This window comes from Bubalus bubalis, chromosome 12 (assembly GCF_019923935.1).
Source record: "Bubalus bubalis isolate 160015118507 breed Murrah chromosome 12, NDDB_SH_1, whole genome shotgun sequence".
NCBI lineage: Eukaryota > Metazoa > Chordata > Mammalia > Artiodactyla > Bovidae > Bubalus > Bubalus bubalis.
Window position 1 is genome coordinate 73467475 of NC_059168.1, and position 26139 is coordinate 73493613.

Here is a 26139-nt window from a genome sequence, read left to right on the forward strand (position 1 = left end):
AATATTCCAAAGGATTGACTTTGTTTTAGAAAAACAGAGCTCTAAAGCAAAATCTGTTTGTAAGTTGGGATTGTATATATGTTGCATATACACATTGCAGCACATTCAATGCATGTATGCATTGAATGTGCTGCAATGTGTATCAAAAAGTAAATCTGAAAAACAGGTACATTTTTGAATGTGAGTAGAATGACATAACACCCATTGTTGTTCAGTTGCTAAGTCCTGTCTGACTCTTTGCAACTCTATTGATTGCAGCACGCCAGGCTCCTCTGTTCTCCACTATCTCCTGGAGTTTGCTCAAATTCATGTCTATTGAGTCGGTGATGCCATCTAACCATCTCAAACTCTGTCGTTCCCGTCTCCTTCTGCCTTCAGTCTTTCCCAGCATCAGGGTCTTTTCCAATGAGTTGGCTCTTCATATCAGGTGGCCAAAGTATTGGAGCTTCAGCTTTAGCATCAGTCCTTCCAATAAATATTCAAGGTTGATTTCCTTTAGGATTGACTGTTTTGATCTCCTTGCCGTCCAAGAGACTCTCAAGAGTCTGCCCCAAACAAAATTGTCAAAAGATTCATGGGCATTTAAATTCTTCATTTGCCATAAGCAGCTACTGTTAATGCTTTTCATTTTGGCTTAGATCCCTAATTATCTGGCAAACAACACTAGTTCTGAACAGCAGTCTTCGTATCACACTAAAATGGAGTTTAATGGACTGTTGCTTCTAGAGTAAACGTCTCCAGTTTCTGTTCTGCCATTTCCTTTGGAACACATCATGGTCAGATTTTCATGCCCGTTACTCTGCCAAAACTACTTTTGTCAAGGAGACCAGAGACTTCCTACATGCTAAATCCAGTGATGAATTCTCAGGACTTCCGGGCTTGACCTGTCAGTGACATTTGATGTAGATGATTGCTCCCTTGTACTTGAAACACTTTCTGCGCTTGCCTGCAGATACTATGCTTTCTGGCTTTTCTCCTATTCCTTCTCTGCCTCCTTTGCTGATTTTTCCATACCTCTTTGACCTGTAAATGTTAGCATACCAGAGGGACCACTTCTGTTTTCTGTCTGTACTCAACTCACTGTAGGTGATCCCATCCATACTCATGACTTTCGATAAAATCTGCATACAGGTTACTATAAAACTTCTTTTTCTGACGGAGACTTTTTCCTTGAACTTTCACCTTTTCCCTCACACGTCTTCCTCCTAATCAATACCTTCACTTGGGTATTTAATATATATTTCATAACTAGCATATTTTAAACTCAGTTCTATATCTTCTCCCACCAAATCTGCTTCTCCCATATTCTTCCCCATCTCTGTGAATGGCAGTCCCATTTTCTTAGTTGCTTGGTCAGAATCGTTAATTTTTCTCCCATCTAAACTGTCAGGTTATTAAATCTATCCAAAATCACTGTCAAAGTCTATCTAATATCTTGTTATTTATTATCACTTCTACAGCTACTATTTCCTAGCCACTCTTGTCTCTCATCTGGAATGTCAAGATGCCTTCTAATTGACTGCTTCTTCCCCTTGCTCTCTGGCACTTTATCCTTCCTGTAGCAAATGATCCTATTAAAATACAAGTTACACCTCACTTCTGCTCAAAACTTTCCAGTAAATTCTAATTTCAGAGTAAAAGCTAAAGCTTTTGTCCTTGTATGCAGGATTATATAACCTACTTCTCAATCTGTCTGCCATAAAGACCCAGCTTTGTTTTAATTCTAGTTTGAAGTGAAGTGATACTTTACAAAGATATGATAAAAATAAGTTACTACAGAAAGAACCTCCACTCTGGTCATGGTGAACTAACTGGTATCAGATTAGCTCTCTCACTATAAACCACTGGAAAACTGGTCTGAATGTAAAAACAACAGTTTTCAGGAATTAGACAGTAAGTAGCATAGGACTGATTCCTGAGATGGAAAACAAGTGAGATAGCCCCATGATTGCCCAGACTTTCTGCAGGAATGCATTTGCCAAACACCAGTGCAGGATATAAGCAGAGCAAGGTGGTCTTGAATGAGAAAGTAGAGATTGGAGTTGGGGAGCAAAATTTGCTGAGCAAAACACCAGAGAGGAATACATGTGCAGAGAAAGAGCTCCATAAATCTTAAGAGAGATCCCTTGAGTCTTCAGCTGAAAACTAAGCTGTATTTGCATGTAATGAGATTTCACATGATCTGAGAGAGAACAACCCCTGGGGATTTGAAAGTGGAACAACTGCCTGAGCTCATACTGTTGAGTTCTAACCAACATATATAGTTTGAGTTCTAACCAACCAAAGTAAAGAGACAAGATTGAATGCTTGAGGCACTCAGTAAAGACCCCAGAAGGACCACATCTTAGGAGCGGGTCAAATTAGCCCTAAATAAAGTTACTCTAGATCTGCACTAATGAAGCTTCAACATAAGCCTCAAAAGGATCAAGCTGTTCACAAGGAAATTGACTGCCATTCTTAAGAGGAAGACAACAAAATCCAGACATTCAGCAACATAATACTCCGCATTTGCACCATTCAGTGGAAAATTAGAAGACATAGGAAGAGGCAGGAAAGTATGACATGTAACCAGGAGACAATTAGTCAACATAACAGAGCCAGAAATAACCCATGTGATGCAGCTAGCAGACGTGGGCTTTGAAGCATCCATGATAAGTATCAAAAGTATGAAAGAGGGACTTCCGTGGTTGTGCAGTGGTTAAGACTCCATGCTCCCAGTGCAGGGTGCCAGGGTTCCATCCCTGGTCAAGGAACTAGATCCCACATGCCACAACTGAGGGAAAAAAAAAAAAAGATCCTCCATGCTTCGTCTAAAGGTCCCATATGCTACAGTGGAGAGTAAAGATCCTGAGTGCCAGAACTAAGACCTGGTGCAGCCAAGTAGTAAATATTTTACAAATATATTTATAAAAGAAAATATCAACATAATGTGGAGAAAATGTGAGAAATAAAAAAGAACCTAGTATAAATGTGATTGGAAATTTTTGCATGTATAGTCTACTTCCGTTAAAACCTTTAAAATAAAAAAAAATAGAGCTTACAGGGTTGAAAGGGATTATACTGAAAAATTCAGTGAATGGACTTAACAGTAGGTCAGAAATTACAAAATGAAAGTTCACTGAACTTAAAGACAAAGCAATACAAACTATCTAAAATGAAGCAGAGAGAAAAACATTTGAAAAACAGAGCCTCAGTGACCTTTGGGACAATGTCCAACAGTGTAACAGAAGGGGAGGAAAATAATTATTCATGGAAATAATTTTTTCCAAATTTCTGAATAAATTTTTACATATTTAATGAAAACTACAAACACACAGATACAAGATGATCAACAAACTAAGCAGAATGAACACAGAGAAAAACATAGCAACACACATCACAATCAAATTGCAAAAAAAGAAAAAAAAAAACGCAGTGATAAAGAGAAGACATTAAAAGCAGCTAGCGAAAAAAAAGACATGTTACATATGGGAACAAGGGTAAAATTTTCCAATGAGTTCTCAATGAAAATAATGCAAGTTAGAAAATAGAATGATATCTGAAAGTGGTGAAAGAACTGAGTTTTATTCTCTCTAAAATATAGAAATTTCCTAGCTTTATCCACTGAAAAACCTAGAAGTGGTGACAACCCAAGAACAGTGAGCACTCTAGTACCCTGACTGTGGCTTCTGAATGCTCTTTCTCAGTAAAAGGGACCTGAGACCCTTGGAAGAAAGTTTGATTCTAAGTGTGGAGCAGGACATATACAAGATGAGACTGAGGCATCTTACTGTACAAACAGGGAAGCTAATAAGCTCTAGTGAAGCCTGCTTCCTGGGGTTCCCGCTGGCCAAAGTTAGGACGATTTGAATACCATTGTAACGGATTGAAGCACATCAGATACACAAAAATCTATGAGTTTATAATGATATTAAGACAAACAAAAACCCTCCTAAGGCACTAGCTCATTTTTCTGTTGTTGCTGTTAAATAAGAAATATTAATCATTTGTTTTACCTGTCCTGAATGAGCAGTATTTCACAGTAAGCAAACAGAAGAAATGAATTAAACGTACAAAAGATGATAAAACTAGAAAGTCAACCTTTTGTAACCCCTCATGAAATAATGTATCTAGGCAGGAATCATTTTAAATGCTAAAATTATTAGGTGAAAAGTTGATGGGCATGTTTGTAATAGAGAGATGTAACCAATAGTATCTGAATCCACTGATTGGTATTTCCATTCCATTCCATTACGTACCTCCTGTTTGATTTATAAGTACATCATATTATATATGATGGGGTCTAGCCCTGTCTCAATAACAAAACAAAAGCAAAAACTTTAGTCCAGCATCTAGATCTGACCCCACAGGGGCTAGAGAAACAAGTTTAATGATGCCTCCAAAATGTAGGATATACAGCAAGGTAACCTGTTTTCTTCATAAGTAGATGATGGGGAAGAAACAGGGAAAAGGAAGAACTGTTACAGATTAAGAACAGAAACATATAATCAAATCCCAACATAAAAAACAAAAACAAAAAACATCAACCAAATGCAAAGTGTGGACCTTGTTTAAATCTTGACTTTAACTGTAAAAGGATATTTTTTAGGATTTAAATTTTCAGATGGACTAAGATATTCAAGAATTTTTGTTAATTTTTTCATATGTGATAATGGTGTCAAGGTTGTATAAATTTTTTCTCTGATGTACAGACTCAAGTATTTGCAGGCGAAATAATAAATTGTCTAGCCACGCCCTCCTGCACAAAATGTTGGAAAAAGGAAGAATAAATTAAATAAGTTGATGATGTTGATCTTTGTTGAACTTTAGTGATGGGTCCATGAAGTGTGCGTGCTCAGTCACTTAGTTGCGTCCAACTCTTTGCAACCCTGTGGACGGTAGCCTGCCAGGCTTCTCTGTCCACGGATTTTCCAGGCAAGAATACTGGAGTGAGTTGCCATGTCAAATGGTAGTCATTAAATAACTTTTTCTATTTTGTGCATATTTTAATACTTCTCTAGTGAAAAGTTAAAAAAAAAAAAAGAAAATCATGTGCTTAAGGACTTTCCAAATATCTGTAAGAGAAAGCCTCACTCAGATTGTATGCAACATTGTCAATTAAATACAATTCTAACAAGTTTTGTATAAGTATCAGTTTCATGGGAGAAATAGAATGATGCTAAAGGCAGTATCCTTGTAGAAATAAAAAGGTTTAATTGGTAACATGAAGTAACTGAAAACTCTGACAGGTAGACAGAAGCCATAGGAGCATTAAGGGGCCACTCAGTGATTAAATGGACCCACTCTGCCTCAGTTTTCCTGCCAGAGGGCATTCCCTACAAGATGTATCCATCACAGAGCCCAGAACCTGGGCAAGCCTGGTGGGTAAGGCTCCTCGGTGGCCCCCACATTAGTTTCTCCTTCTCACGGGCTGTAGTAGTAGCCCGCCCACCAAAGCGGTTTTCAAAGGGGTTGCTTTTGTTGAAGGGATTAATGAGATGTATTCCCTATGGTCTAACACCATATTCCGTTATGCCTTGTGGTTTTTCATTGTTTTCCTTATCATGATTTTTTTTTGTTCTATTTTTCTTTGACGTTTGCCCATTTTAATCCATGTTCTTTTCTCGCTCTGTTTGTGTTCGTGTCACGCTTGCTGTCTTTGCCTCCGTTGTTCCTAGGTTACAGTATAGCCAGGATATACCCAGTCACTTGGCTGACGAGCATGCGCTGATAGCTTCCTATGTGGCCCGTCTGCAGCACTGTGCACGGTCAGTGGGAGAGCAGCAGTAGGCGGGTGGCCAGGGGCTGATCGGAGGGAGGGAGAGCTCTGTTACCCGGGGCTGCCAGCTGGAAAATACTCTGCATGTGGGGTTTTTCTTGAGAAGCTACCAGCTATGTTTGGCAGGGTTTAAATAATTGCTAAAGCATTAGCTTCTAAAAGAGAAGGAGCCTTGCCAAGCCTGGGCACTTACCTAAACACAGAGTCAGAAATTCTTCTTTAAAGTGAAGTGCCCTTCCTTCCTTCAGACTACACTTAAAAGGGTGTAAACCTCAGAGATGTGCAGTCCCAAAGCCGTGTATTCACAGAGGTATTTGATACAACCTCTTCCTATTCATTCTTGCCTAAATAATGGAATCTTTCGATCCATGTTCAAAGTCTGGGGTTGATCAGCACACCTTGTCTAACGTGGAGGCTTTGACACCATCACCTTGTTACATCTTTATGTGTTGCATCATCATCCATTCCCCCAGAATCTTATCATTGTTGATTTAAACCAGTAATTTTCAACAGTGGTATTGAGTCATTGTCACCTGAGAGACTTTTACCAAACCATATATACCTCCTCATATTATAATAATTATATGTATTATAATTAACTAGAAACTACTGTTGATATGGGAATATGTCTGATCCCTCAGAGGGTTATGGTGGAAAAACATCTGATAACCACTAACTCTAGCAAAGTTAACCCTCTAAAAGAGTTACTAGCAGACAAAATGCCATTGCATTCGGGTAGACCCAAAGTCACCTGTCCATTCCATGCCCACCCTTGCCACCATTCTGCAAGGAGAATGGCAGGTAAAGTTTAAATGATCTAAAGCCATCCCTCCCCTTTATATAGCAGCAGAGAAGAATCTCTGTGCCAAATAGCCTGAGATTCTTACTCTGAGAGAGAAAACTAATTTATAAACTTAAACACATGGGAGAAGCTAGAGACTTAAATTTTGATCATAGCTTTGCCCTTAACATGCCTTGGCTCCACAGGAAGCGCTTATTCCCCGTGATAACAGAAAAATAAATTAATAATCAATTTTAAAATATGTATAATTGAAAAGGACTGTTTTAAGTATTATACTTTACAGCACTTTGCATAGTTTTCCCAGTATGACCAAATGGTGTTTATTACTTTCAAGCATTTACCTGTCTCTAAAGCATTAGATTATAGGGTTCTCCTATCTCCCAGCTATAATTAATAAGCTTATTCTGTGGAGGGGAAGGCCTACAAATTGTGCATTGTATCATAGGGAGATGATTTCTGAGCACTCTGTCCCAGTCCCTTGATCTCTGGGAAGAGACTTGTCTCACCCTGGCAGGACAACTTATTTAGTATCAGTAAGGGCAGTTGTCTGAGTGATTAAAAGTTTCCATGGTGAATACAGCAGCAGAATATTTGACAGACACTGCTACCTGATATTTCAGCCCAGGAAGATGTATGCTAGGTTTAGCTGAGACCCTCAAGTCTCATGGCTTAGAGATGAGGCTCCCTGAGCGAGAATTGATGGCCAGGAGCCCTGGAAGAACATGAGGATTGGGTGAGTACTGCATCTCTTCTTGATTCATAGTTGAAGGAACTGAGCTTTGTACAGAAATTTCCAGGCTAACTATTGATAATTCTGAATATTGAGATTTAAAATCAGCTGAAGTAGAAGAATAAGAAACCTTTTTAATTTCCCTTGTAGTTTTCATTGACCTTAAAACCTGTCATCAACAGAAAGTTCTAGTTTCTGGCTGGAAAGCATGGCCAGTTAAAGCGACCATGTCTTCCACACTCAGGTAGGAATGACAGGTCAAATCAACCCTCCTAGGAGAGGGAATGTGATAGAGAAGGAGGACCTCTTTTGCAAAGAGGAACCTATTGTGTCACAGAGGACAGCCGCTGTAAGTCCCACTTCTTAGGCTGCTGTTCCCTCCATAACAGTATCTACTTGTTTTGGTAAATGTTTATTTTGTTGTTATTTAAAAGATAAAGAGAGTCCTCTTGTTTCAGACAAACATAGGCATAAGTACTATAATTCAGCCCTGACCTTGGGGCCCTATCCCTAAAGTATTAAAGCCAACCATTGGTAGCATGTTGTTATTGCAAGATCATCTTTTGAGAAATGATTATATTAATATATGCTAGAGCCTGACGCTTGCACACCTAAAATTATATAGTGTTGGGAAGTGTCATGGGCAGAAGGCCATGACATTGACAGTGGCAGCACCTTAAAAAAAAAATTCATCCTAGAGGAAAGACCAAGGGAAGCTTAAAGAGTTAGTCACAGAGATAGAAATACAGGATGGTAAAAAAAAAAAAAATCTAAGAAAAATATAGTTGACTTTGTATATGAAAAGTCCAGATCTCTATTGATTTACCTCCATCCTTCCCAGATTCTCTTCAGTAATTATAAAAAGGTCTTTAAATTTTTTTCATATTTCATATTTTGTCATACTGTTAAATTGCAATCAGGGGTTTGGAACTCCAGGAACCTGGAGCCAAAGTAGAAACAAACCATGACAGTCATCTCTCATCAGATAGTCATCATCATTATTGTTGTCTTAAAGCTTCTGTCAGAACTGAAACAAAGTAGAATTATATAGCCACAGTGCTGGTTAATCTAGAAGTGCCTTATATGGATAAGTAGCAGTTGACATCACACCCTAAATTAAAGATGTCAACCATAATCAGCAGAAGGTTCTATATGAGCAGAACATATACACAGAACTAGCCTCCTGCTCAAGAATCCTTTTATCCAAGGTAGTGGAGAAGGCAATGGCAAGCCACTCCAGTACTCTTGCCTAGAAAATCCCATGGATGGAGGAGCCTGGTGGGCTACAGTCCATGGGGTCCCCACGAGTCGGTCGCGACTGAGCGACTTCACTTTCACTTTTCACTTTCACGCAGTGGAGAAAGAAATGGCAACCCACTCCAGTGTTCTTGCCTGGAGAATCCCAGGGATGGCAGAGCCCGGTGGGCTGCTGTCTATGGGGTCGCACAGAGTCGGACACGACTGAAGCGACTTAGCAGCAGCAGCAGCAGTGGCACTGAGGTGGTGGCACTACCTTAGTGCAAAATGAGAGTGAAAGTCTCTCAGTCGTGTCCGACTCTTTGTGACCCTGTGGACTATACAGTCCATGGAATTCTCCAGGCCAGAATACTGGAATAGGTAGCCTTTCCCTTCTCCAGGGGATCTTCCCAACCCAGGGATTGAACCCAGGTTTCCTACATTACAGGCAGATTCTCTACCAGCTGAGCCACAAGGGAAGTCCCAAGAATACAGGCGTGGGTAGCCTACCTTAATGGAATTTAAAATTTTTAGAATGCTGGAACTCTTGTTAAGAGTAACAGACTAAATTAATTCACTCAAGTTGGGGCTACAGTTATAGAACAAGCATGGTAAAAGAAGAGAAAGAACATTGGAGGGGAATGTTTGATACCATGGAATCTTCCCCCACTTTATCATATTGTAAGCCTGCCCTAGCTTAGGTTCCTCAGTTTTGCTCAGCCAATGTTAAGAGTACTTCCCCAGCCCTCTGTTTTTCGTGATGCTTTAGTTTTCTCTTGGTCTTTTTGAATTCAAGACCTATATCTAAATGCATGAGGTTTTCTTTAAACAATTGATTGGAAATAGCTCCCTAGGCTTTATAGATGCCCTTTTTTTCAGCCTTTGCATTCAAACAGAAGTGTCCCCTTTGAAGGTGTAGGAGCAACAGGGATATACTGCCCAAAAGAGATGTTATGCATGGCCTTGTCATTTCTCTAAATCCCTTTGGTCTCAGAAGACCATTAGTATCTATGATTCAGGTCCCCATTTCTTTTGTTACCATTCTTTTCCATAAACATTTCTCCCATCTGTTCTTTCTGAGAGAGAAGCAAGAGTAGGGGTTGTTTAATAGATACCTGTTGAATTTTTATCTCCTTGGCAGTGTCCTGGACAGTCCTAGCCGACTGGACGAGGAGCACCGGCTTATAGCCCGCTATGCTGCCCGGCTGGCTGCAGAGGCAGGAAACATGGTAAGTAAGTAGAGGATTACAGGAGAGTAGCAGAAATTTACATTATTTTAATATATAGATGGAAGGGGAATGGTAACCATGAAACTCTGGAGAGTAGATACCTCAGAGACAGGAGGCGGGAAACAGGTTTAAGGAAGGGATTGCAGTGGTCTTTAATTTTATCTATAATAACCACTTTTAAAAATCAATCAATAAAAGAAAATCAAAGAACCAAAATTTGGTTCTTTAAAAAGATTGATAAAATTAATAAGCCCCTAGAAATCCTGATCAAACAGAAAGGGAAAAGGATGTGGAAAAAAGAGAACCTTTATACACTGTTGGTGGGAATGTAAATTGGTGAAGACTATGAAAAACAGTATGGTGGTTCCTTAAAAACTAAAAATAGAACTACCATGTGATCCAACAATTCCACTCCTGGGTGTATATCTGGAATATGATGAAAACACTAATTCAAAAAGATACATGTACCCCAGTGTTCATAGCAGCAGTATTTACAATAGGCAAGACATGAAAACAACCTGACTACCCATCAACAGATGATTGAATTAAGATGTGATTCACACACACAAGCTGGAGTATTACTCAGCCATACAAAAGAATGAAATATTGCCATTTGCAGCAACATGGGTGGACCTAGAGAATATTATGCTTAGTGAAATGTCAGAGAAAAGCGAATTCTATACAATATCACTTAAATGTGGAATCTAAAAAATAATACAAGTAAGTGTATATGCAAAACAGATTCAGACTTGGGACTTCCCTGGTGATCCAATGGCTAAGACTCCATGCTCCCAGTGCAGAGGGCCTGGGTTCGATTCCCGGTCAGGGAACTAGATCCTCTATGCTGCAGCTAAAGATCCAGCATGCCACAGTAAAGATCCCACATGCCCACCACTGACTTGGTGCAACCCAGTAGATAGTTAAAAAACAAAATGGGGACAGACTCACAGACATAGAAAACAAACTTGTGGTTACCAAAGGGTTAGGAGGGACAAGTTTTGGATATGGAATTAGCAAACTACTATACATAAAATAAATAAGCAACAAAGATTTACCATATAACACAAAGAATTATACCTATTATCTTGTAATAACCTTAATGGAATATAACCTGCAAAAACCCTGAATCATTATACTATATACCTGAGACTAACACAATATTATAAATCAACAGTACTTCAGTTTAAAAAATACATAGAAAGGGAAGAAAGAAAATGCAAATTACCAATATTAGGAGTGAAAGAAAGGACATCACTACAGAGCCTATAAACATTATAAGGATGGCAAGAATATTATGAATATCTTTGATATTATGAATAAACTTGATGACTAGGTGACAAATTTCTTGAAAGATACAAATTTACATAATTGACATAATAAATAGAAAATCTAAATAGTCATACATCTGTTAAATTGAATTCATAGTTGACTTCAAAAACTCCAAGCCCAAATGTCTTAACTGTTGAATACTATCATATGTTTAAGGAAGAAATAATAACAATCTGGCACAAACTTTCAGAAAATAGAAAAAGAAGGAACACTTTCCAAGTCATTTTATCAGGTCACCATAACTTGAATCTAAAACAATACAAGGCCATTACAAGCCAAGTTCTGTCATATGCATAGATGCAAAAATCCTTAAGAAAATATTAGCAAATTGAATCCAGCAATATATAGAAAGGATAATATTCCATGATCAAGTGAGATTTATCCTAGGAATGCAAATTTATTTAACACATGAAAATCAGCCAGTGTCATTCACCATATTAGCGATTTAAAGAAGAAAATTATAATACTTCAATAGGTGCAGAAAAGGCATTTTAACAGTCAGCAAGACTATCTAAGATTTCTTAGAGGGGTTACAGGAATCACAAACCATTGGGTCCAATATTGTCCTGGAGTTCTGGAGTGATATTAAACTGGACAGGCAGGCCAAGATCTTACAGGACAATACTCCACAGTGTATTGTATACTAATTTATGTTTGCTCCTTCCTAGGGAAATAGTTACGAAAGCTGCCAATAGAGAGTTTTGCTTTGTTTCTCTCTCAAAATGTAATTTATTCCTTTGGGTTTGTTTAGACTTCAAAATCTTTTCCTTGAGAATCTGATAAGTCATACATCTGACTCTAACATTCCAACTCTAAAGATTAGGGAAATGGAACAGAATGGGAGGGAAAAGTCTTGGGAAAAGACTAGTTTTATTTGATTAGTCAAACCAGTCAGTCACAAATATTTATTATTTTAGAAATTAAAATTTACAAATAATATTAATTTTTTTGAGATGGAGTAGTGTTGTGGTTGGAGTTTTAAAATTAAGTATACTTAATACCATTATACAGTCTTGCTGACTTTAGTACTTTTTAAATTTTGTAAATAAAAGCTCCAAAGCCATTTGACCCTGAAAAGGAGATCCTAGTACTCCTTTACTGCAAACAAGATAAATCTGTTTACACCTGATAGTTTCTGATGCCAATTCTCTTATTCATGTGACAATGATCCTTGTTAGAATGGTCTTGAGACTAAATTCTGATATGGCCCCTTTTATCTTCAGTTTATTTTCCTAAGTGTAGTTATCTTATAAATATTGGGTCTCTCAGGGTGGAGTCTTCTTAACTAGATTTCTATTAAACAGACGACTTCTAATCTGCTAATCTCTCACTGATACAAGTGCTTTGCATAAAGTGGGTGTAGTGCTCAAAAGAATTTATTTATAGCCTGCCAGATAGGCTTTGTATTGATTTTTTTTTTTTTTTTTCCAAAACACTTCACAAAGAAAGACCATTGAATCACTTTAGCAGCCGGCATTACACCCTATGAAGTCCTCCAACATCAGACCCTCACATCTCCCCAGGTGGCAGACATGGCCACCGAAACCTCTTCCAAACAGAGACTGATCCCAAACAGAGAATTTGTAGATTGCTTAGATGAACCAAGAGAGTAAATTTGTTTTCCTAAAGCGCCTAAACTCCTTTTTAAAGCAGAAATACAATGTCTGGCAAATCTTAAAATTTCATCACAAACATCACTAGCGTATGATGTAGTCAGATGGTTTTTTGTTTATTTGTAAAGTTTCTTTATGAGAAAATTAAAAACTCACTATGGACAACTTGGAAGAAAAGTGAAAGGAAAAGGAAACCATTATCCATTGTCGTGCTATCTAATTTACACATTTTTGAGATTTTTTTTCACAGAGCCCAGTCCCAGACTTCACAGCCTCATCATCATGTCAGCTGCCCCACCCATACACTATTCCAGATATATCCTTATGGCTTCTTAGAATTAAAGATAATGGTATTTTCATGTGTGTTTGGCACACATGTGATGACTTTAAACCCCTACAAAATCGTCATTGTCAAACCTAGCTACATATTATAATCTTGTGTGCAGCACTTAAAAAGTATAGAGATTCTTGGCCTTGCCTCAGATCACTGAATGCAGAATCAATGGGTTTAGCAGGGTCTATTGATTTTCATTTAAAAAGCAAAAAGAAAACTTTCAGTCTTTTGATTTATAGTTACCTTAGGAACCACTGCCCTAAAAAACATTACTGGATTTTTGAGAGAGGGAAATTAATAATCCATAGCCCTCCAGTTAGTCTAGGCAAGGCTGAGGTGATGGGAGGGCTGCGCTGGGATGCAGTGACGTCTAACTGATATCAGGCATATCTCTGTAAAACTCATTCTACCAAGTTCATCCAGACAGGAAACTTCCAGTCTCTTTTTAGGAGGCTCCAGAAGTGCATCCCAGCAGTTGACAGTTTGCTGACTATGTTGGCTTTCCTTGGTTTAATGGTTTTTGTTGTTCAGTCGTTCAGTCGTGTTTGACTCTTTGCAACCCCATGGGCTGCAGCACGCCATCCTTCCCTATCCTTCTCTATCTCCAGGAGTTTGCTCAAACTCTTTGAGTTGGTGATGCCATCCAACCATCTCATCCTCTCCCACCCTCTTCTCCTTTTGCCTCCAGTCTTTCCCAGCATCAGTGTCTTTTCCAATTTGCACAGTTTTGCTCAGTGAGGTTTTGTTCCTTATCCTGTATTTTTCAGCTGTGTCTCCATCTCATTAAAGATGATGGAGCTCTGTAAGATTACCTAAACCTGAGAGAATACTGGAGTGGGTAGCCATTCTCTTCTCCAGAGGATCTTCCTGACGCAGGGATCAAACCTAGGGCTCCCGCATTACAGGCTGATTCTTCATGGTCTGAGCCACCAGGGAAGTCTAAGAGAATACTAGGGTAACAGAGGAAGGGATCTTTTTCCATAAATATTCTGATTTTACAAACAAGAGAATAAAGGTATATAGGAAAATAAACTAGCTCAAAGTTTACATGGCGAGTAAGTAACTGACCCTAGGATTCCTAACATTGCACAAAGTAAATCCTCCAGTTGGTAGCCAAAGTAGGGTTTGTTTGTTTGTAATAAACTTCATTACAGAACAGTTTCAGATTTATAGAAAATTTCTGAAGCTAGTTCAAAGAGTTTCCATATAACCCAAGTTTCTTTTCCCATATTAGTAACATCTTACTTTAGTATAGCGCGTTTGCTGCAGCATGTCAGTGTATGATTATTAACTAAAGTCCATGCCGCCTGCAGTGCAGGAGACCTGGGTTCTCTCCCTGGGTTGGGAAGATTTCTTGGAGAAAGAAATGGCAACCCACTTCAGTATTCTTACCTGGGACAGAGGAGCTCGGCAGGCTCCAGACCCTGAGATCGCAAAAGAATCAAACATGACTTAGCGACCAAATAACAACAATGTGCTTTATTCAGATTTTGTTAGTTTTTGCCTAATGTCTTTTTTCTTTTCTGGGGCTCCATCCAAGATACCACATTTCATTTAGCTGTCATCTCTCCTTAGGCTCCTCTGATCTGACCCTTTCTCTGACTTTTCTTATTGTTTTTTGTTTGTTTTATTGAAACATAGTTGATTTGCAATATTGTATTAGTTTCAGGTATAGAGCAAAGTGATTCAACTATATTTATATATGATACACAGGATTATTTTCCATTATAGCTTATTACTGACTTTCCTTGTTTTTGATGACCTGGACAGTTTTGAGGAATGCCCTTTAACTGGGACTTGTCTATTTTTCTCATGATTAGACTGGGATTGTGGGTTTTGGGGATGAAGAGGTAAGTGCCACTTTCCTCACTTCACATCTTACTTGTATAGTATCCGCGTCACTTATCTCTGTTGATGTTAACCTTGATCACTTGGCTGAGGAAGCGTTTGTCAGGTTTCTCTGACATAAAATTCCTCTTTTTTCCCCTTTCCACACTGTCCTCTTTGGAAGGAAGTCACTGTGGACAGGCCTCACTTAAGGAACAGGGAGTTAGATTCCACCTCCTTAAGAGCAGAGTATGTACCTATGTTATTTGGAATTAATTCAGTGTTTCCCTGTTCAAAATCCTGCAGTGGCTTCATGCCACATGTGGAATGGGATGGAAACTCCACCCCCTGATGAAAAGGCCCTTTGTGATCTGGCTCTCCCAGTTTATCTCCCACCCTTGCTTCACAGCTAACTCCCCTCCATTGGTACTGACTGAACACACCCATCTGTAGCACTGTGGGCCTTCACCCTTCTCTCTGCCCAGCAAGCCCGAGCCACCAACCCCTAGACCTTCACCTGGCTGGCTGCCTCAGTTCACTGAGTCTTTTATAACTACCTAATTTAAAAAAGTCTTCTATTTCAGTTTATTCTGTTTCATCACCCTGTATTTCTTCATCAAATTTATCACTACTGATGTCCTACATACGTATATATATTTCTTACCTTTCTTTCCCAGTGTAATATAAGCTACATGAGGGTAGAAGCTGTATTCAGGCATCCCCAACCTACGAGCCATGGACCAGTACCTCCTGTCAGATCAGCAGTGGCATTAAAGTGCACAATAAATATAATGCACTTGAATCATCCTGAAACCATCCCCCCGCCTCCCCATTCCATGGAAAAATTGTCTTCCATGTAATGGTTCCTTCCGCCCGAAAAGGTTGGGGACTGCTGCCTTATTCACTAATGCATCCCTAGTTTCTGGAACAGTATCTAACACATAGTAAGTGCTCAGGAAATATTTGTTGAATAAATGAATGAAATATTTAATTTTTCAAAGAAACCATCTTTAGGTCTCTTCTGGCTAAAGTATTCCATGTTTTTTAAAACTAATTTTCTGTCGTTTTCTCTGGAGGCATTTTAGGAAGGGATACCTGGCTTCGTTTTGTTTTTTTTTTAAGGAATACTGTGGTGTCTAAGATGGTCAATAAATAAAATCCCTACATCTCTCTATTATTTAATGTACCTTGACTAGGTTTGATATTTGTCTGAGTGAAATAAGCCATCATTCAACTCTCTCCACTGGGGACTCTCCCCATTGTTACATCCAGGTGAAGGAGCTAGGGTGCAGGCTGCTCCAGGTGGGACAACTAAGGGTTTGAATCTTCTTCCACCTCTACTTCTTTTTTGTGTGTGTTTTTCAAATTTTTATTTATTTAGTTATTTTTGGCCATTCTGAGTTTTCATTGCCGTGCATAGGCTCTCTCTAGTTGCAGAGATCAGAGGCTACTCTGCATTGTGGTGCACGGGCTTTGCGTTGCAGTGGCTTCTCTTGTTTTGCAGCACAGGTTCTAGGCACTCAGGCTTCAGTAGTTGTGGCACACAGGCTTAGTTGCCCCATGGCATGTGGGATCTTCCCAGACCAGGGATCGAACCAGGGTCCCCAGCAGTTAAGGCGGACTCTTAACCATTTCACCACCAGGGAAGCCCCCACCCCTACTTCTTTATGTTTGAGTAACAGTGCTTCTTGGTGCCAAAGAATATTGCCTGGTTAGGAATCACTATTTTTTTAAGTTAATTTTTGTTGGCATATATATAGTTGCTTTACAATGTTGTGTTAGTTTTTACTGTACAGCAAAGTGAATCAGCCACACATATACATATCCCCTCCCTTGTGGACTTCATTCCCATTCAGGTCACCACACTGCATTAAGTAGAGCTCCCTGTGCTGTATGGCATGTTCTCATTAGGAATCACTGTTGATAATCATTCTTGATTTGTGCATTAACTTCCTCTATGACAGATGCTTCAGCATTGCAGTCAGACACTCAAAACTAAAAAGATTCTTTAGAAATGTCCAGTGAAATACTTTGAGGGTTTTGATTGCTTGTCATTATATGAAACCAGTTCCTTTCAGAGTTCCTCATCCATAATTTTCCTTGGTCCCACTCTGATAAGGAACCATTCATCTTAACTCCAGTCTTCAGGATTTGTAAATCTATTATTCATAGCAGGTTTAGTCTCAGGCTTGCCATTTTTCTGAGGTTCAGCTCAGGCTCTCACAAGACTATGCATAGACAATAGAGAGAACTTGCTCAGTTGGCCACTGGTCCACTCTTCCTGTAGGAAGAAAGATCACTTTTTTCCTTTTTAAAAAAGAAAAGTATTTGGTAAAATACTGAAAAAAGCCTCCTATTCAGATTTGCTATGCTGTTTTACCTGTGTTTATTTAGGAAGTTTCACATGAAAAGAATTACTGATTGCATCTTTAAGCCCTAGATAGGAAACAAGGTTTCTGCTTCATCATATATCATGTGTATACATGAAGTGAAGTGTAACCATACCAGAGCCTTCATATGAGACCTTCCACTGTGGCTAATCAATAAAAGGGAAATGTCACCTAGTCATCCATTTTCATATTTTGGGTTGATTGACTTCCATATTCTTAAAGGAGGTAATCAGAGTCAAAAATGTCAGTGGATTTGAAAATCAACCATAATGATTTCTCCAGAGATATTTAGATGGCCAGTAAGCTCGTGAAAGTATGCTGAACATATTACTCATTAGGAAAATAAAAATTGAATTCACAATGTGTGTGCGTGCTCAGTAGCTAAGTTGTATCCAACTGTTTGTGACCCTGTGGACTACAGCCCGCCAGGCTCCTCTGTCCATGGAATTTTCCAGGCAAGAATACTGGAGTGGGTTGCCATTTCCTTCTCCAGGGGATATTCCAACCCAGGGATAAACCTGTGTCTCCTGCATTGGCAGGTGGATTCTTTACCACTGAACCACCTAGGAAGCCTGAATTCACAAGGAGATAGATTTTATACTCTCTAGGATGACTATGGTTAAAAAAAATGGACAATAACAACTGTTGGCAAGAAAGTAGAAAAATGGACCTCTTGTATATTGCTAGTGAGAATATAAATTATTTGTATATCGTTAAAAGTGCAGCCATGTAGGAAACAGCCTTGGCAGTTCCTCAAAAGATAGTTACTATATAACCCTGTAGTTTCACTCTTATATACCTGCCAAAATGAAAGCATGTCTCTATACAGAAACTTGTCCACAAATGCTCATAACAGCATTATTCAAAACAGCCCACCAAAATGGAAACAACCCCAAATGCCCATCAGTTGTTGAATGGATGGACAAAATACTAGCTATCTATATGGTAGAATATTATTCAACCATAAAAAGGAATAAAATACTGATACATGCTACAACATGGATGAACCCTGAAATCATTTGCTAAGTGAAAGAAGCTATACTTAAAAGATCACATATTGCATGATTCCATTTGTATGAACTGTCTAGAATAGGCAAACCCATAGATACAGAAAGTAGATTAGCAGTTGTTACGAGATAGTGGAGAGGGATGTGGGGAGTGACTGTGGGTCTCTTTTGGGGGTGGTAAAAATGTCCTGAAAGTAGATGCTGGTGATGGGCTCGCAGTCTTATGAATATAGTTTCAAACCACTGAAATGTATACTTTAAAAGGGTAAATTTTAAAGCATGTAAATTATATCTCATTTTTTACAAACCCACAGTTTAGATACTTCATGTTCACTCGGATGGTTAAAACCAAAAAGACAATGACAGGTATTGGCAAGGATATGACAAAGTTGGAACCCTCCTTCACTGTTGCTGGGATTGTAAAATGGTTCAGCCACTTTGGGAAACAGTTTGACACTTTGTCAATATGTTAAATACAGAGTTACCATGTAACTTAGGAGTTCCACTCTTAGGTATTTAATCAAAGGAGATGAAAACACATATCAACACAAAGATTTGTAAATGAGAGTTCAGAGCAGCTTCATTTGTAATAACCAAAAGCTGAAAACAGTGGAATACTATTCAACAGTAAAAAAAAAAAAAAAAAAAAGGAAGGAACCCTGATTCATGGAGCAACGTGGATGAACTTAGAAACATACTAAGTGGAAGCCAGAAACCAAAGAGTACATATTGTGTCATTCCATGTATATGTATGTAGAAAAGGCGAAACTGTAGACAGAAAGCAGATCAGTGTTTGCCTGTGGTTGGGGGTGGGAGTCGCAGTTTACTACAAACTGGCATGAGGGAACTTTCCGTGGTGATGAAAAATGTTCTAAGATTGGACTGTGGTGCTTGGTTTACATAACTTTAAATATACTAAGACTCATTGAATTGTACACTTAAAATGGGTGGATTTTATGATATGTGGATTATACCTCAAAAATCTGTTTAAAAAAAAAATCGGTCCATCTGGGACTCTGGATATATTTGAATCAAAAACCAAAAACCTTTCTTCCTCACTCTAGACCCGTCCTCCCACTGACTTGAGCTTTAACTTTGATGCCAACAAACAACAAAGACAGCTTATTGCAGAACTGGAAAATAAAAACAGGTAAGAATGTAGAGAGAAGTCAAGCCAGTTTATAAGCCCAAGATTATCATGTGAGTATCTGATTCTCATTTTCCTTGCAGTCTAGATGGGTTTTGACCACAAAGGAAGATTCCACCTCGGTTAAGATAGGCCAGCCCAGGTCTCGCCCCGGACACTAATTTGTGCGTGAACTCTGCATGCAGTTCATTCTGGCCGTCCGCAACGCTGCTCATATGCCCTTGGGGAAATTCTTTTCCCCACCCAGTGTTCCCCTCTCACCATTCCTTTCTCCGCTGTACTCCGGGAGCCTTTGCTCTGTCTCGCCATCTCGTCCTGGCCCGTGATGCTGCATGCGACTGTTTGGTCTCTCGCAGAAAAGCCATTCACAGGCTTGGAGCCCAAACAACACAACATCACGCACTGAAAAGGCAGGAACCAGGATGGGGAGGTTGGACAGAACATAACAGGCATCGTGGAGGAAGGGGCCACCATCAGCTCTTGGGGTAGAGGTTGGGGCTCAGGAGAGGAAGCGAGAGGGAGGAAGACTTGAGGGAAATATGCACTAGACCTGCATTAGGAGGCTACAAGGTTCCCCCAGAGAGGAACTGAGTATTCTAGTTGTCATTTTTCTTCTGTGGAGATTTTTCGAGTTCTTGAGGAGAAGATTTATATGACTTTTTCTACCACAAAGGGTTGTTTCATTGAGGAACTATCAAGTGTGGGTATTTTAAGATGACGTCCATTTCACGTCTTGGTTGTTCAGAAGTACTCGGAACAAGATAGAGGCAGCTCTAGTGGAATAAAAACTTGTAACAGAAAAGAGAGAGAGAGAGACCGCTGTGAAGCATCACGTAGCCATCTCTTTCACCCACCCTGTCTAGAGAGATCCTGCAGGAGATTCAGCGCCTCCGTCTGGAGCACGAGCAGGCATCCCAGCCCACCCCGGAGAAGGCCCAGCAGAACCCCACGCTGCTGGCCGAGCTGCGGCTCCTGAGGTAAGTGAGCATCCTGCACCGCCATCCCTGTCATAACCTGCTCTGATAGGAGTTCATGTCTCAGGAAACCAAACTAGTGGGATAGGATCCGTTCATCCTTACATCTAGTCATGTTAAAACGAATAGCTGAAGCATTCCACTCATTCTGTTACTGCTTCAGATGTTTGAGTTCCTTTATTAATCATTCTGCGATCTCCTGCCTTCATTCCAGAACTAGGTAAACACCAGCCTCCAGCTCCACCTCAAGCAGAGCAGTATTTATACTTCTGTGATCGCTTTAAGAAGCCCAGTGTGCTGCACTCCATCTTCTTATCTTGAAATTAGTCTGACTTTAGAGACCCTTGGCAAGGAATAACGCTCTCCCCGTCTTTCGAGTATGTTCTCTAGCACTTCATAGATCAGGAGTCCGTGGTAGGAAATCCCCTGAGATGTGAAACCAAGTGGGAATCCCTTACACTGTGGCTGTGGTACCTTCCAGTTCAGTTCAGTTCAGTCACTCAGTTGTGTCCAACTCTTTGCGACCCCATGGACTGCAGCATGCCAGGCTTCCCTGTCCATTATCAACTCCCGGAGCTTGCTCAGAGTCATGTCCATCAAGTCGGTGATGCCATCCAACCATCTCATCCTCTGTCGTCCCCTTCTCCTCCTGCCTTCAATCTTTCCCAGCAACAGAGAAAAGGGTACCTTCCACTTCAACATAAACTCTTTCAAGGAGCGAGAGACCAAGGATGTGGGATCAGGATAGGGATAGAGAGCAGCTTCAGCTCCCACTTGGTGCTGTTTTCAGGGGAATGAAGGCATCTTCCAGAAGAGTAGGACATGAGCACGATCAAGCAACGTTGTGTGTGTGTATTAGTCACTCCATCGTGTCTGGCTGTTTGCGACCCCATGGTCTGTCCATGGAATTCTCTAGGCAAGAGTACTGGAGTGGGTTGCCCTTCTCCTGGGGATCAACATTCATAGGGTCTTATTTCCTATCAGTCCTAGAAAGATGTGTGCACCTTCTTCCATAAGTGAAGCCATTATGGAAACTAAATGAGTGACTTGATTCTCACCAGACCTGTGGATTCCCAAACAGTGGATTCTTTCTGCATAGGTTGTAACCTTTGGCATCCCATGGTCGATTTCTAATGTGCCATCACCTGGATTTCTACAGAGTTGAAAGTCCTTCCTTAGTTCTTCCTTTGATTTAGATCCTTTAGCTTCCCAGCCATGATTTTGTCTCGTAAAGAATAGAGATGATTGTTTTTTTCTAATTATCCTTCTGTTTAGATTTATGTCATTAATAGATAAGTCATCAAGAATTTAAGCTGTGAAGAAGAAAATCTTTAGAGATACAGAGATTCCCATTCTCCAAAAAAGAAATTCAGTTGAGTTTCTGAATTTAGTCGGGCTGAGATCTTGGTGGCTCTGGGTCCGCTGTCGCACATTTGGGAAATCAACACAGTTGGTGTCGTATCAGGAAGGACGGGAAAACAGAAGCTGCTGACTCGGAGCATAGCTCCGATAAGATACAGCTAGCTGCTTTCTTTCTCCACCTCAGCTCAGACACAGGTGACTATCTTGTATCTAGAAAAGCAAAAAACTGTCATACTTTAGTTTCACTGTTGCTGGGACTGGGAGTGCTGAAAGGGCTTCTTTATACTAGAGAGATCTGAAAAAATCATAGACCTAGAAGAATAGACAAAGGGCAGAATCCAGCAATGTGACATCAGGCAGTAAGAAGCAGGAATTCAATCTAAGTCCAAGGAAGGTCTAAATTCTGAGAAATCAGAAAGTATTTAATCTCAAAAGCAGCTTCTGTATCACTGAAAAAAGAGGGACAGTTTAATAAAGTGTGCTAGAGCAATTGCTCATGCATAAGGACACACATATTGGCTTTCCTTCTCACACTTACATACAAAAAACACCGGCAGAGGGATGAAACGTGGAGACAAAAATGTTAAAACTTCTAGAAGAAAACGTAGAAGAGTTTCTTTAGAATTTTGGAATAGAAACTAATTTCTCAGAATTACTAGCCATGAAAGAAGTTGGTAAATTCATCTAGATTAATATTACGAACTTTTGTTTATCACACGACACATAAAGGTCAAGATTCATTTGTAGGTTCTGACATCCTTCTGGTTTTGATCTATGTATATGAATACAGGAACTGCCAATACCCAGCTAGTATAATAAAACAAGATAGAGAATTTTATCCTTAGGGTTAGTGGTTATGAATCCTGACTGCCAAAATTGTCTTTTCCCCTTTTATTATTTTTAATGGTATATTTGTTATTATAATAATATATGAGACAAATGAGTAAGATATGAAACATAATGCTAAAATGAACACCCAGAAACCCACACCCTACTTGAGAATTCACATATTGCTAAAGCCATGTCATCTCTGTATGTGCCCCCATCTTGTCTCACTTCCTTCTGCCTTCCCCACCAGAGCTAACCTCTATCCAGAATTTGCTTTATCATTCCCTTGCTTTTTAAACAGTATTTTCAGATATGTCTGTATGTTCACACACTAGAGTATCTAGTTTTGCTTTTTGTTTTTTGAGCTTTATTGAAATGAAATTAATATACAGTCTTCTGGGACATTTTTCCCACTTAATATTGTTCTTTAGGATCCTTCCATGTAGTTGCAAGAATTAATAGCTGTAGTTCATTCATTTTTGCCATTTTTTATTGTAATTATTTGATGCTGCGTAGCACAGAGAAAGAATACTGCATCCAGTCTTGGGGGTTCAGGGAAGACAGACTTTCTAGAAAATTGAATGAGTCAACTCTTTATTGAGTTTATACCTGTGCTGGAAATTTAGGGAGTATGAATACAAGAAGACAATGATTCTATCTTAAAAATTTATAATCTTGTTTTGGAAACAAAACATAAAATAATTTCTAATCAACTAAGTAATACTGTACAATGTTAATAATAAGTAGTGTGGATATTAGAAGAAATTTGGAAGCAATTTGTCCCCCAAAGGTGGTGGAATTTGGGCTGAACCATGAAAGGTAGGTATGGTTTGAATGAAGTGTGGGGCAAAACATTTAAGATTAGATACAGAGTTGGGGTTCAGCAAGATTCCCCAATAAATATAACACATTTCAGAGAGAGGAAAGAATCTTGAAGCTAAGAATTTGTTTTCAGCCATCCAGTGAATTAATCTTTAGAGTGCCAGTGATGGGAGATAAAATTAGTTGCATAATTGAGACCAGATTCTGAGAGCCTTAAGTGATAGGTCATTAGAAATCCTTTGAGAGCTTCAAATAATGATTTTATTAAGTTCACGATGTTAATTGAGTCCACACTGGATGCGTGATATTCTCTTAATCATTCAGTTTATGCAAAGATGAGTAAGGCTCATCCCCTGACCTCAAAGATTTTGCATCATGGTATGAATGACAGCAGTACAAGGTAAAATAAATTAAGTGCCCCAGAGAAGCACCGGTTGCTATAGTGATTAAATAAGCAGGATCCGATATCCACTGAAGTAATCAGGAATAGTTTCCTGAAAAGAGTGACGTTTAGGATGGACACTAAGGAATAAATAGTATTTGGAAGAGAGCAGGGGAGTACTGAGTTGTAAAGTGATGCCATCTGCTTAGGAAAAAGTGAACCATGGCTGGAGGTCCAGACACAGAAGAGAAAGGGCAGTAAGGAACTGAGGATAAAATGTAGGTAGAGTTTGTAGCAGTATTCTCTCTGATAGAAGTATAGTGTGAGCCATCTATGTACTAAACTTTTTCTAACAACCATGTTGAAAAACTAAAAGGAAATAGGTGCCATTAAAACTTCTTTTATTTAACCTGCCTAATCTAAAATATTATCTTTTCAACATTTAGTCAAAATTAAAAATTATTATGATATTTTACTTTAATTCACACTAAGTTTTTAAATCCAGTGTGTAAGTTACACTTAGAGTGCATCTCAGTTCAGACTAGTGCTGAGTAGCCACGTGTGGCCAATGGCTATGCAGGGCAGAGTCAGTGATGCTAGAAGTCTACTGTTCAGATTATTACATGAGATGATGAAAGGAGTACAGCTTTCCTTTGAGTAGCATTGTAAAGGCCACAGAATGCTTTCATGTCCATCATCTTACTTGATCTTCAAGATAGTGCTGCTGTTGGGACTTCCCTGGTGGTCCAGTGATGAAGACTTCAGCTTCTAATGCAGGGAGTGTGGGTGCAGTCCCTGGTTGGGGAGATCAGATCCCGCAGGCCTCACCACCCAAAAATTAAAACATAAAACAGCAGCAATATTGTAACAAATTCAATAAAAACTTTAAAAATGATCCACATCAAAAAAGCTTTTTAAAATTTTACTGTTAGTAATTTGTTATTAGTTCCATTTTAGAGAAGAGAAAACTGAGACTCATACAGGTTAAGTGACTTGTCTAAGGTTGCATAGTGAGTAAAATGGTGGGCCTCAATCTCTTGATTTGTATTCCAGTGCTTTTTCCTAGTCATCATAGATGAAATCAGGATTAGTCAAGCTAGGAGACCATTGCATGTGTGAGATGAAGCATACTTGGATAAAGTCCGAGAAGCAGGAATAGAAAGATAGACACGTGATATTCAGGAATCATCTGAATTGGGTGCCTGATGAAATCTAGGAAATGAACAGGAAAGTATCAAAGAGGATCAAGTTTTTCAGCCATAAAAGCTTAGAAGAAAAAGTAGGAGAGATGGGGAAATTGAGAAAGAGAACCATTTAAGAAGGAAAGTCTAAAGTTTGGGTTTGGACAGATTGACCTAGACTTGATGGCATGAAATCTGTCCTCAGGGAAACCAAGTTCTCTGAGACAGAGTCATCCTCAACTCTGTCACACTTTCTGAGCCTGATGGGTGGTTCTGGGAGCACTGACAACTGAATCCCATCTTATCTGAGCAGTTTTCACACATTTTTCTCCACTGTTAATTTAAATTTGAACTAATTTGTATGAAGTATTTGACTTCCTGAAGAATTTAAAAAATGACTTTAATAATATTAACAATACTTTTTTGCTCTACAGCAATGTATACTTTCGAAGGCAGTTTTACATGCTATTCTCATAGCAGTAAAGTGGGCAAAACAGATATATCACCATTTTATATGTCCAGTATCAGAGCTTCATCTCTTCATTTCTCATGAACGTTTCCTTTCTGACAGGCAGAGGAAAGATGAACTGGAGCAGAGGATGTCAGCATTGCAGGAGAGCAGGAGGGAGCTGATGGTCCAGCTGGAAGGGCTGATGAAGCTACTGAAGGTAAGACTAGCGGCTGGGCTCCTCCTCCCACCTCAGTTCTTCTTGTCCATCTTCACCCCCAGCTCAGCTTCTGCCTTCCCTGTGATGTCAGAACAGGATGAGGCTAAAGGGTTAACTATTTAAAGCCTAATTACAAAAAATTAGTAACCAGAACCAGAGTGATGTGCTTTTATGAATAAATAAGAATGTTTATAAATAAGATATTAGCTATATATAAATGAGAATTTCTCAATTATATAAAGTTTCTTTTAAGACAAAGCTTCAAATAGTGTACTAGCTTACTTACCAAATATTGTGTGCTATTTTAATATAATATAAATATATAATATATTATATCTATAATAAATATATAAATAAATATATAATATAATATAAAATAGCTTATTAAGAGGCTATTATAGAGGCTGCTGCTACTGGTAAGTCATTTCAGTCATGTCCAACTCTGTGTGACCCCATAGACCGCAGCCCACCAGGCTCCCCCGTCCCTGGGATTCTCCAGGCAAGAACACTGGCGTGGGTT

The 26139-nt window shown here is 39.2% G+C and overlaps 1 protein-coding gene across 14 annotated transcripts in view; it reads left to right on the plus strand.

Moving 5' to 3' along the window:
- DTNB (dystrobrevin beta) overlaps positions 1-26139 on the plus strand; it is a 244784-nt gene that overhangs the window by 179503 nt on the left and 39142 nt on the right. For 10 of the 14 annotated variants that reach the window (XM_025261414.3, XM_044926157.2, XM_044926166.2 and 7 more), the window contains 5 exons: positions 5658-5747; positions 9668-9755; positions 19320-19405; positions 20266-20379; positions 25523-25619. In XM_025261414.3, coding sequence (XP_025117199.2) covers positions 5658-5747; positions 9668-9755; positions 19320-19405; positions 20266-20379; positions 25523-25619 — 475 coding nt within the window. The remainder of the gene's footprint in view (positions 1-5657; positions 5748-9667; positions 9756-19319; positions 19406-20265; positions 20380-25522; positions 25620-26139) is intronic. The other 4 variants (XM_044926163.2, XM_044926165.2, XM_044926160.2 and 1 more) reach the window with 1 other exon arrangement.